The sequence below is a fragment of the Physcomitrium patens genome, chromosome 17 (genome assembly GCF_059467195.1).
Source record: "Physcomitrium patens ecotype Gransden chromosome 17, ASM5946719v1, whole genome shotgun sequence".
Taxonomy (NCBI): Eukaryota; Viridiplantae; Streptophyta; class Bryopsida; order Funariales; family Funariaceae; genus Physcomitrium; species Physcomitrium patens.
This window is the reverse complement of record NC_143426.1, coordinates 16,126,718-16,139,777: the sequence shown is the minus strand read 5'-3', so window position 1 is coordinate 16,139,777 and position 13,060 is coordinate 16,126,718. Positions and strand designations below refer to the sequence as shown.

Here is a 13,060-nt window from a genome sequence, read left to right as displayed (position 1 = left end):
AGATTTTGGAGCTAATATCAAGAGATTTTTGGTGGCTTCAAATGTGAAATTCAATCAAAGAATTTGTACAATCATGTGATACTTATTCAAGATCCAAAACTCTTAGCCATCGATCTTATAGACTTCTTCAATTATTACCAATTTGATAACAACTATGGTCTTCCATTTCTATGGATTTTATGACGGATCTTCTAGTCTCAGATTCATATGATTCTACATTTGTAATCATAGATTGCTTCACCAAAATGACATATTTTATATCATATATAAAATCTATTTCAAGTAAAGAAACATATAAGCTTTTCATTGATAATATTTATTGCTATCATGAATTGTCAAAGGATATTATATCAAATAGGGAGAGTTAATTTGTATCAAGATTTTAAAAAATCATATTTAAGATTCTAAAGGTGGATATAAAGCTTTCTTTGGCTTTTCATCCTCAAATTGATAGACAAATAAAATGGATGAATGAAGTTTTAGAGTAATATTTGAAGTGTACCATGAACTATCATCAAGATGATTGGATAACTCTTTTGTCATTTGTAAAGTTTACAAACAATAATTTGGTACATTCTTCTATTCAAAAAATATCTCTCTTTGCCAATTATAGTTATGATCTACATCTTGATACTTTTGACTTTTCAAAAGTTAACAATCATCTGATGGAAGATTTAGCAAATTCTTTGTCAGAGTTACATGCAACAATGAAGATACAATTAAAAGAAGTTCAAGAACGACAAAAGACCAACGCAGATGCCTATTATAAGGAGAAACCATGATTCAACATAGATGAGAAGTTATGGTTACTTCATCACAATATCAAGACTACTTCTCCTTGTAATAAGTTGGACTATTGTAGGCTAAGACCTTTTTCTATTTGTAAAAAAATCAATCTTGTTGCTTATCGATTACATCTATTGGAGTCTATGAAGATCCACTCTATATTTCACATGTCCCTTCTTGAGCTATATAAGATAATGCATATCTTGGGAAGAAGACAAATACTACCTCCTCCTATAAAAGTGGATAATAATAAAGAATTTGAGGTAGAAGAAGTCTTAGACTCAAGGCAGTCCCAAAATAGATTAAAATATCTTGTTCATTGATATAGATATGATATTAATAAACATACATAGGAGTTATCAAAGAATCTTGTAAATACATTAAAGAGAGTTGAAGCCTTTTATCAATGACATTCATCAAAATCAAGATGAAGAATAGTAAATCTTTACTATAAAAGAAATAAGATCAAAGGAAGATAACATTCTACCTTCTATCTTTCTTTATAGCTTATATATATTTTTGATGCTAAAGAGATGGAGAACCAACAACCAACACATTCAACTCAAGAGCTTTCATTTGTAAACTTATCAGATGAGACATTACGATTGTTACAACTTTTAAGACGACAAAATTGAGATGAAGATCTTCAAGAACAACATGTCCTTCTTTGAATATATACAACGTGTTTGATATCACAACCTTAGAAGAGATTCCTGATATTTGGTGATTTTATTAGAAGTAGAAATAATTCTTGATGGTATTCCAAATCTTTTATTTGAAGGAAGTTATAAAGGCTTCAACAATGATCAAATAATACGGTGGTCTTCTGGCCTTGGTATGGGACACTAATGATGGTTGAGAGGGCCTATCAACCATCTTCAAAGAGAGCAAAGATCAGAGTATGTGATAAATATAATTTGCAGTATCTTGGACTTCCTCAATATATGAAGTCCGCTCCTCATGGATCTCATTCCTAGAAGGAAGGATAATATCACTGACATATATATTTACTCTAAATAGTTACTTATATTATTAGGTAGAAGTAAATAAATATAGATTAGTTTTATAAAGTCTTTTAGAAAAGTTTTTTAAAAGCTTCATAGATGTAGTTTTGACTTTAGATGTATTTGTAGGATAGAAACTTGGCCAACAAGTTAACCAAATATTAGTAGCTTGTAGAATAAGTTAACTCTATGTAGTAGCTTATGGAACAAGCTAACTATGTGGCACATACATATATAACTTGCCTTACAAGTTAAGACATGTGGCTAGCAAAGTCAATACATGTTGAAAGTCCTATAGAATATCACCACATAGCTCTTAGTTAGAAAGTATATGTGGAGGCAAGATTGAAGCCTTCTTCACTCTTATCAATGCCTTTTTAGTCCTTAGTCTTCTTTCAAGACTTTCTTATCTTTTTGTTTTTAGCAATATCTATTCTAGTTTAATATTACATCATCTTTTGAGTGACTTTCTAGTTCTCTTCAGTAACATAAGATTATATTAAAGATTTTCTTTCTTCGAGATTCATGTCCTTGATACTTAATTCCTTGCAATGCCTTTTTTCTAACTTTTTATACTTTTTCTATATCCTACTAATAAAATAGTCCTATCATGACACAAACTCCTATTCTTCTCTAAGTAATTCGTCTTAAATTCTTACTACCTCTTTTTTGTTAATCCATAACTTCCATTTTGGTTCCAACCTCTATTTAGACAAGATTCATATCTATATTAGATCTTCATCTATCTTTACTTTTATTTGTATTGATTTTTATCTAAACTATCAAATATATTTATTATAAATAATATAATAAATGTCTAAGTTCTATCCTCATTGTTCTAAGGGTTTATTGGCCTAGCTTACTAGTTTGATAAATATCTAATTAACAAGGATTAAGAAAGGTGGTAGGCTTTTTTATAATGATCTTGTTGATTGATGAACTAGCAAGGTCAAAGAATAATGCTTCTTATAAGGATTTCCAAAGGTAGAGCCTTCAAAAGAAATTTTGATTTCAATCTTTTTTAAGTGGATTAGGTTTAGTTCTTAGATAATGGCAAAGTTTCATATAGAATCCTATTCTTGTAGATTCAAGTGTCTCATTTATAATTAAATTTTTTCAACTTTTTTTTTTGATTTTTGATTTTATTTTATTATTTAAGTGAATTCTTAATACCATATACATTACTTGTAAGCCTTGATTAAGTTCAAATCATTGAACTTTTAAACACATTATTCTTGAAGTAAGATAAATTTACTTAGTTTTTATTTCTTTAATTTTTTATCTTCAAATATCATAAAAATTCATATTAATTTAGATTTATATTTTTTTAAATAATTAAAATATAAAATAATTACTTACTCAAATATTTTATTTTTAATATATAATTTTATTTTTTAAAAGAAAAAAAATTAATAAATAAATTATTAGTAGTTTTTAGAATGTGTAAGTATTTGATTGCATATCTTCTACTTGTATTGTTTTTTTTTATTATTATTATTTCTTGTTTATTATATTTTTTACTTTATACCATCAATTTGAAGAAATTCTTCATTGAAGCCATCTTGCCATTTGAGTTAAAGAATGAATTTACCTTCACAACATCCACCAAGTTTAGGGTTTAGGATTTTTGGTTATTAAATCTAGAGTAGCTATACCATTGATACAACCAAAGGACTTCACCTTGGTCAAAAAATATTTATATATCATTGTAGACATAACTCATATCTAAAATTCTTTATATATTATTGTATTGTAACATAGCTATTAAATTAAAGAAATATATAAATACTAATAAATTTTTAAAAAATTATTAAAAATATAATATAAAATTAATTTTTAAATCATAGATAAAAGATATGAAATAATACAAAATTTAGCATTAATCTTTTGTTTTTATCAATTGGACTTCTATTTATTTCTCAAAATTATAAATAAGATAAGATAAGATAGATTAGATAAAAAAAAAAAAAAAAAACTATTATATAAATCTTTGGATAAAAAAAGAAGATACTATCTAACAAAAACTTTCAAAAAAGCTTAAGTTCATATAAAAGGATGATTATTTTTGAAGTAAGATTGAAACCAAAATCCAAGACATAAAACTACACATACACATCAAATATAGGCTTTATTAATCAATTAAACAATGAAGTTAAAGAGAAAACTTCAAGAAAGTTCTAGAAGTGTTGATTTTGATTTTTTTAAGTTTTTGATGACTTTGTGAGAGATATACAAAGTTAGAGTTAAATTAATCTAGTTGAATTGAGGATCATAAAAGAATGAAGATTTCTAAATTCAAACTCTAAATACTAAACCATAAATCCTAATACCTTATGTATTTTTTTGAATAGTATGAATTGACCTAAGTTAATAAAAATCAATTTAAAATTTACATAGGCAACTTCAAAAATATATTTTGGACTTTCTATCACCATAATAGAAAATAAAAATTTGATTTCTTATTTTTTTGAAAGACTTATTGTAATTTAAATTTAGATGCCAATAAAATTTTGGCAATTTCTAAGCATCAATTCTTAGAAAAAGTGCATATTAATATCTAAAAATAATTTTTAATTTAAATTCTAATTACAATACAAAAAATTTGGAAGAATTATTATTTAGATATTACTATAATTAAGAATAATATTACAAACTTTCAGGTCTCAATTCTTTCATATAAGTTAGTCTAGCTATTGTACAAGGTGGCAAATGACCAATACAAATTAAAAAGTTATCTATACCTTTAATTGGACATTGATATCTTTTCTGGACAAAGTCTAATCTATGCCAAACTATCAACTTCTTATATACCAATCTTTAGCATCAAAGAACCTATTGTTAATGATTTTACATATAAAAATATTAAATATTATAAAAATTAGAATGAAAAAGTGACAATATCTTTTAGAAATTGTTTTTTGATAAATACATATCTAGAATAGGATTAGAAAAACTCTAAAATATATTCATCCATAAGGCATTAAAATCAAACTTTGGTCCTTCAAATTAGCATTATAAAAGTCTCTAATAATATAATTTAAAAAAAAATAGAAACATTAGTAAGTGGCTCAATCAACCAAAGATAGTTTAGAAGAAACAATCCAATAAGGAGATCCATACTATTAGGATTTGAATAATAGATGGTATATTAGATATATCCAACTTACATAAGAATTGAACAAAAAAAAATATAGTGAGTAGAAGGAAAGTTAAAGATACTTACCCAAAATAAATATTGAATGTCTTGAAGTTGAAAATAAAACAAAAAAAATCAAAAAAATATGTAGCAGCTATTATATAGATGGTTAGTTGTTAACAATAAATTGAAGTAGTATAAATAACTGCAAGGTTTAGTGGTTACAAAAGAAAAAAAGGCATGAAAAAATATGATATTTAACAGAAAGAATAAGGCTAAAATGATATTATTTTTATTTTTGATATATAATAAAAATAATTACAGATATATACTACTTCCTAATTTATTACTATGTCTTTCTTTTATGTCTTTTATTTAATTTACCTTCTAGAACTTTCTATTAAAGTTGAGTTATATGTGATCCAACTTGAATTCTCCTTAACTTAAATATTTGCTACAATATGTGAAGTTTGATATAAAAAAAATTATTTTAAGATAAGTGCTTGGAAATTGATATCCAAGAAGACAAGCCACTTTTCAATGCTAATTTAAAATGATCAACAAGTCATGTCTAACTTTAAGCTAAGTCTACAGAAATTTTTTCAATCTACCAAATTTTATACATGTTTAATTTGTAATATTAGAATTTAGATTTGAAATCCGTTACAGACTACATATATAGATGTAGCTATCTTTATATATATATATATATATATATTCTCTTTTTGAAGGATTGTGAAGCCCAAATGTCCATTAGGAAGGGCTCTGAGTACTGCAACTCAATGACTTGCCCATGCAACAGAGCAAGCTCCACTTTAGTCACAGAAGCCCTTGCTGAACACCAAACACTCAAACCTTCAAACTCTAGAAGATGGGCTTCTTGAATGTGAGGAAAAGAATTGGGAGCGTGGTTTAGGAGGTTGGATGCATGCAATATGGTCCCCTATAACCAGAAACCTCATGGTGGAGGGAAAATGGGTGGTGTGGTGTTAGGGCCTGGGCCATAAGTGCAGGCAGGAAAAGAGATAGAAAGGAAGGCAAGGGCAAGGAAAGGAAAGAAAAGAAAGGACGAGGTGTAAACTCCCTCCCTGGCTACTCATGAGAAAGTGTAGGGTGGAGGGAAGCCCAGAATTTCTCACCTCACTTGTTGAATTCCTCCTCGTTTTCTCCATCCGGGGCCTCGACCACATCAACCGCACGCTTTATGTGCTTTAAGCGCTTCGGCATTGCGCAGTGCTTATTTCCACATTTCTGCTCTTCACCTTTCCTTACGCCTCCGCTCGCTGCCTCGCTCCATCCGCTGCCTGCCATGGCCTCCCTCACCGTCGTCGCTGCTGCTGCTATCACGGCTGCCCTGGCCTCGCCCCGAAGCGTGCCCTTCTCGGGCCTGCGCTCCCTCCGCACGCTGTCCTCTGTCGTCGCTTGCCCTCGCCTGGTGCTCGTCTCTCGCCACGCTCGCGTCCTGCCCTGCATTCGAGCCTCTGCAGTACGTCATGCGCCCCCTTGTACCTTCTTCCTTCCCTTTCCTTTGCTCTGTTGCGCCGTGTCCGCTTTATCGTTTTGGTCTTCGATCCTTGCATATCGTCTCGTATCGCGTTCGTCCCTGTGCTCTTCTCATTGTCCCACCCGCTTCCCTCATCGCGCAGTCCGAGGAGGACGCATTCTCGATCATCCAGGACATCATCGCGGAGCAGCTGGCCTGTGATAAGAACTCCATCACGCCCGATTCCAAGTTCACTGACCTCGGCGCCGACTCCCTGGACACTGTGGAAATCATGATGGCTCTGGAGGAGAGGTTTGACATCCAAGTGGAGCAGGACAACGCCGACAAGATTGTGACCGTGGGGAATGCAGCCGACCTGATCAAGGAGGTCATCGCGTCCAAGTAGGGCACAAGTCTTGATAGTTCTACGTTACTTATATTTCCGGCCGACCACCACAACGCCTCCCCCCACTCACACACATACACACTTGTGGCGTGTCCGACGGCAGTTTCTTTCTTTCTTTCTTTCGGTGGTAAAGCATTTAGGATCAGGAGTGGATTCGAGACACTCGGGTAATATTTCATGCATAGAGCTGGTTCTCTGCAACGTAGCCTTTGTCATGTACCGGTAACGTTTTTGTGGAAGTAGTTTTAAGTAAAGGGCCAGTTGATATACTCGGCCCATGAACCATAGCTGGTGGATTGTGGCGAGTGTGTGTTCATCATCTGACATGGAAGGGTTTTGGGTCTTGCGTTGGTGAAGTTTCTGTGTCGATGGGGTTGAAGTGGTGCGAGAACGCTTCTTGTAGACTGTTCTATTGGGGTGTGTCCCTGTTGGTTGACGCTACCTGCGATTTTGAGTTGGTCTCGGGTGTCGGGCAGTGTTCTCATGTGTCGAAATTGGAGCTTGTGTGCTGTTGTTGGCAACGACGAGATATCTAGCACGATAAAACGAAACCTTGTCGCTGGGTTTCACCTGATATTGTTGTGTGTGGAGCAGTTGTCCTTCCCATGCGCTGATCAATTTGAGCAGGTGGAGTTCATTGACATGAATTGCGGATAATAGGGGTCGCTATGTTCGTCGGAACTGCAAGACATCTTCGACTGGACAGATTCGAGAAAGACTTTTCGACCAATTATACCTTGGCAGTGCATCTTTTAGGTCATTATGGCCTAAAGGTTAGGGCTTTTTGTATGTCATGATGCTCTAGAGATGATCTGTCACAGGGATGTTGGCTGGTTGCCGACACCATGTGCCAGCTCAGTTATGGCACGTGTTGACTATTGACATCGAGCAGGCTGATGGTCATGCGGATCCAGAAGCAGCATAAATCAGGCATTCTGGAAAGCTACAATCCATAACTGCGATGCTGGTCACAGTGCAGTGCCTCCAATTAGTTATTGCAATGAGGAAAAGTCCTCTGTAACCCTGATGGGGCAGGACAAAAATGCCGAAAGAACTGTTTTGCCAAGCGCCGCTGAACTTCGGAAGTGCCACAAGTATCGATGCAGTACTCAAGGCTTATCCTCTGCCATGCGTGTCACAAAACAGTTACCCTTGGACTAGGGAAAGTCGCTTTCAATGAGGTGTTTAGAGCCAGACAATCACAGTGGGACAATAAAATAAACTCCATCTGCAGTCCAAAGCACAATGGTTTTCACCACCCTTGTCAACGACTCTTGAGAACAGTTCGGATTTTAACATAGTTTCTGGACAAGTCACTGTCGGTCACTCACATCGGTCGCGGCACATACGCGTCACAATTCCTACGAGTCCTTGCTGCAACTTCGATTCAACACCAAGTCGCGGAATAATCCTTGTCAAACTGGGTACTGCTCCGTTTTTCAGCCAGGAGTTGCACTGCAGCGCCCGATCTGTAAGTATTTCTACCCGATGATGTGACCACGTTTCCCATCATTACGCAAGCATACATCTCGTGATCCGATGAGAACCGTCGAGAGCAAGAAAGATTCACTAGGGTTCTTCGTGATGGCCACCCAAACGCACTGGTACTGCTGAAGCCATTGCCTTTAAACCACAGACAAGGTGTCTTGGCCCTAATGCGTGCAGAATGAGAATCAAATCTACTAAGCCCATTCGAGAACTTGAAGCTCATTATCCTGGACATGTAAACATCGTCCAGTGATGGGCTACATGGGTGTCGAGTTCACTTATACAACTGTTCCTGCATCGAGCCTACTGCAAAGAGTGAGTGGGAACCTCAACATCGAGATAAGGATAGCAGTGGAATTTTTGAAGATCCTGCTGTGGCTCCGGACAACTGTGACATTTGCCACCCATAACTGGTCCGTCGTGAGGAGAGGGTTCGTCACGCAAAAGAAGCTCTGCGTCATCGTGCAAGTCTAGAGCCCGAAGCCTTCCAGTCAACACTCGACGAGTGACTTTTGACTAAACGATTCCATCCGACCTCATCGCTTCATGTAATGCCAAGGCCCTTCCGGCAGCCTTCGCTCTCAGAAAGGCCTGAATCATTATTGTGTATGTGACTGCACTGGGATTAATCCCAAGAGAAGGCAGTCCCATGAACATAGTATTTGCGGCATTTACTTTCCCTGTTCTTGCCAAGCTGTGAATTAGTGTGGTGTATGTATTCACATTAGGTTTGGAATTGGCTTTGAACATCTCCTTGTACATCTTTAAAGCGTGAGCGTGATTACGAGTTCTTGACAACAAGTCAATGAGCATGGAGTAAGTATAGACATTTGGACGATGTCCACGTTCTTTCATGTTGTCGAGTACCTGCGCATCCCAGGGTATCATCATCAGACACCGAATTCACATATATGGGTTGAACTTTGTCAGATCACTGGCAAGATGAGAAAACGATAAGTTGGAAATTCACCTTAAGAGCTGGCATCGGTCTGTTTAGCCGTACAATAACTATGGATCAAAGTGTTGTACATAACTCCGTTGGCTACTTTTGCAGCCTCTGCATCTGCAAATGCCTCCAGCTGCATCTCCACGTAACCAGCCTTTCCGAGAATGTCCAGCACTTCAGCAAAAACGTATTTAGAGGATACATGCGCATCCTGGCTCCTCAGCCACTTATAAAATCGCCACACCGCTTCGGGATGGCCACTCATACGCGTGAAGATGTTCAAGAGGAATTGACTCGGTAACCTTGATTTCAGATTGTACAATGCGCTGACTGTTTCGGGTCCCAAACTTATCAATAATCCTGCGATCCTCGCTGAGCCCGGTGGTCTCCCATAGATGCCGTCAGTTTCTGACTTTTGATGATGGATTTTCAGTCCCATGGCCGTGCACATAAGTGTAAGCTCTGCCACTTCATCCGCTCGACCTTTAGCCATCAATGCTGTAAACAGAATCGATCGCAATCCGTGGGAAGGCATGAACCCAGCCTCCATCATAGTTTTGAGGAAATGTACAGCTTTCTCAAGTTCTCCTGCTTTCACATGAGCAGTTACCAAAATCGTGTAAGTGACAAAATTTGGCCGATGATGAGGCTCAGGTAACCTGCCGAACATCTCACGGGCACCATCCAGCTTGCCAGCTGTCGCAAGAGAATGTATGAGAACGTTGTAAGTAAATATGTTTGGCTCCCAGTTAGAATCTCGCATCTCCTTGAACACAGCCAAAGCTTCCTCGTGACAGGTATCCTTATCAAGTGCATCGATGAAGGTCGTGTATATGTACTCATTGGGTAGACAACCCTCTCGCTGCATGTGCTCCAGAACTCGACGAATACCTGCCAAATTCTTTGCTTCTCGGTACCAGCGCATGACCAACGAGAAAGTCACAATACTCACATCACAACCAACTTCGCACATCTCAGCCAGAACTTCCTCAACGGCTTCATAATTCTTCGCCCTGCCATAGAGGTCAATGAGCGCTGTGTAGGTGTACATGTTGTGCTGGTAACCTATCTTGGATGTTGCCCAGTTAAAAAAAAATTCCTCCCAGCTTTAAGATTCGACAATTTCTTCAGTACCCGACAGACAATAATTGGGTGTAACTGGGCCTAAAGATAACCACGAGTACCACTTAGATAACCGAATTACAAACCAAAGAACACTCTACATTCTCTACACCGAGTACTTCAACACGAAAGTGAAGTGACCTAGTCCTCGATTTCAACAAGCGTAGTCGACTTTGATGGCTTCCAAGGTACAATTACAACAAACAAATTTGACAAGGTTAAAACTGACCATGAGCAATAGACAAATACATTAAAACAGAAGCTGTCCAGTCGGTTGCACTAACCTGCACAGCATCGAGAAGCTGAGGCGTTTCCGGGCCCCATTTCCGAATCAGCTCCTCAAACTGTCCGGCGATGACAGCGTGGCTTGCGATACTTTTGGATTTATTTTCACTACCCCCGCCATCAACACCGTAGCCACTCTCGATAAAATCGTTGCGAGAGCTTCCAATCCTCCATGTTGACATCGAACTCTTCACTCGAAACTCATATTGACCACCTTTCAAACCACCTCCCCCGACCCCGATGCCTTCTACTAAGAGCTGAGTAAGCCATGAATGGGTTTGTCTGATGTAAACCTGTACTCCTGCCCACCGCATGATTGCCAATCTTCTCCTGCTCTTCTCACGTCATCAAGCAGACGAGATGGGAGTGAACACAAAATTTTAAAAGAAAGCAACTATAAACCTCATCAAAAGCCATCTACAGTGTCTGCCCCCAACCGTGGGCCCCGCGATCGTTAGCAAGAAATACCTGCGCAGAATTTTAGACCACCTGCAATCGCAAAATAAAGCAGTAACCTCAATCTACATTTGAAATGATACACGTACAAAAGTGAACACTAGAGTAACCATGAGGTAGGGCTATTGTTGATTACCCTCCACGCAGTATATAATCAACTGTAGTTTTAAAATGCTGAGGACAAAGAGGTTGGTAAAATTTGTACACTTCCACGACGAAGGGTACGAAATTAAAGGATACCAACACAAGAATGAGAGAGAGACGCGACGACACTCGCAAGACACAGTCCACGAAGCGACTTCAATCCAATACAGATGCAAATCTAAGGGGCAGAAACTTTATAGCTCACACTCGTTGCTACAAGCATCGAAGTTGGGGGAGACAGGACTACAAGCGTAGACGTTGCGAGAGGCACCAAGCAAATCTGCGACAACTTCTCAATCTATGATGAGAGGTGCAACATTACAGTAAATGGATGGGTGCGAGAAAACGCACAGTTCGGGTTGAGACAGAAGTGTTACGCAGTTTTCTTCTTACAATGCGTCGGTTCCAGAAAAGTCTACGACAAACTTAAGGCCCTACCATTCTTGAGTAGTGCATTGTTTGGATCTTCGAATTAGCCTGGATTGCTAAGAAGCTCCTCAGCAAGCTTCACAGCACACTCTCCTAAACCCTAACCCCACGAATAATTGTCCGTCGCCTAGGTTTGCGCGTTAACAGTAGATTTTATGTGAGCGACGGGGATGTAAGTTAATGATACATTGAGATGTGGGACTCACCCACCGCCACAATCATCGACTACTTTCCTTATTTCAGTGGCTGCGGTCCAGTGATAAACCCAGAATTCCACTGAAGCAAGTACCCGCTGTCCTAAATCGTGATTTCGTGTCCAAATTTTCTCAATGGGATGGATAGGAATGGCGATGAATGCACATTCAGGAGGGGTATTCGTGACACATGCGCCATGCGATGTGCAAGTGACCGTAATAGTAGGCAAGCTGCTCGGTGTTCCGACGGGGTAGAAAATCTCCCGCTTCTGCATTTGTTTGCAAAATATTGAATTGACCAAGTCTGCGGAATTCATGACTTTGCAAAGTGCAGAAGTATTGAAATGTTGTGTGTTGTGTGTTGTGTGTGAATAGTTGCTCGTGACAGAATAGAAAACCAACGGAAAACAACTAGATGAAGCTGAAAACGTTCTAAAAAAGTGAAACGAATCATATCTGGCCAAAGGATTGATTGGGGTTGGAATTGATATACACATTACATGAAAACCTACAACTTTTCATGTGGCCTAATCATTCATGACATACCAACTCTATAATTTAGGTTAACAATAGTAGGTGTTAGTGTATTGCTCTTAATTTCATATCTTATCAATATGGACTAAGTTGAAAAGTATTTACTAATCATTATTAATCTAAAGCATTATGTATACTTGTCAAGGACAAGAACTTGATAAAAACAAATAAACAAGTGAAACTTTTCTCAAAGAATGATGACAAAATAGAAATAACTAAATATGTATATTAAGAAAGAAATTGGAATGGCTATTGCCAAAAGACAAGATGTCATGGACATAATCATGTAAGCTAATAATTACATATACAAATATGTAGAAGTAAGTAAAAGTAAGTTAATTCTATAGTATTTAATAAAGAAGCTTCTTAGAAGCTTCATAGATGCTGCTTTGACTTCATAGGTGTCTTTAATTGACTTTTTGGATTAGAAACATGGTCAACAAGTTGGCCATGTACCACACATATTGTTAGCTTGAAGATCAAGCTAACTATGTGGTCCACACGTAGAAAAACTTACCTTGTAAGTCAAGGCATGTGTCCTACAAAGTCAACACATATTGCAGGTCCTATAGAACGTCGCCACATAGCCCCTAATTAGATAGTATATATAGAGACAAGAGTGAAGGCTTCTTCACTCTTGTCAACTC

At 37.1% G+C, this 13,060-nt stretch overlaps 2 protein-coding genes across 5 annotated transcripts; one reads left to right on the top strand and one right to left on the bottom strand.

Annotated features, from left to right (window-relative positions):
* The first annotated feature begins 6,000 nt into the window (after window positions 1–6,000).
* Window positions 6,001–7,102, top strand: LOC112294305 (acyl carrier protein, chloroplastic). Its single transcript, XM_024544595.3, has 2 exons — window positions 6,001–6,412; window positions 6,573–7,102. Exons 1-2 carry the CDS (start codon window positions 6,131–6,133, stop codon window positions 6,813–6,815), a joined length of 525 nt encoding a protein of 174 aa, XP_024400363.2. The 5' UTR covers window positions 6,001–6,130; the 3' UTR covers window positions 6,816–7,102.
* On the bottom strand, window positions 6,654–12,030 carry LOC112294304 (uncharacterized). 4 transcript variants are annotated; one of them, XM_090243940.1, is made up of 4 exons: window positions 11,249–12,030; window positions 10,656–10,986; window positions 9,274–10,262; window positions 6,654–9,170 (listed from the first exon to the last, which is right to left on the bottom strand). In XM_090243940.1, the coding sequence occupies exons 2-3, from the start codon at window positions 10,664–10,666 to the stop codon at window positions 9,275–9,277; spliced, it is 999 nt and encodes a 332-aa protein (XP_090100066.1). In that variant the 5' UTR covers window positions 10,667–10,986; window positions 11,249–12,030; the 3' UTR covers window positions 6,654–9,170; window position 9,274. The 4 variants fall into 4 exon arrangements, with proteins under 4 accessions (XP_090100066.1, XP_090100065.1, XP_090100067.1 ...); XM_090243939.1 differs by having other exon boundaries at window positions 10,656–11,145; window positions 11,608–12,030; XM_090243941.1 differs by having other exon boundaries at window positions 11,608–12,030.
* Between the last annotated feature and the right edge of the window lie 1,030 nt (window positions 12,031–13,060).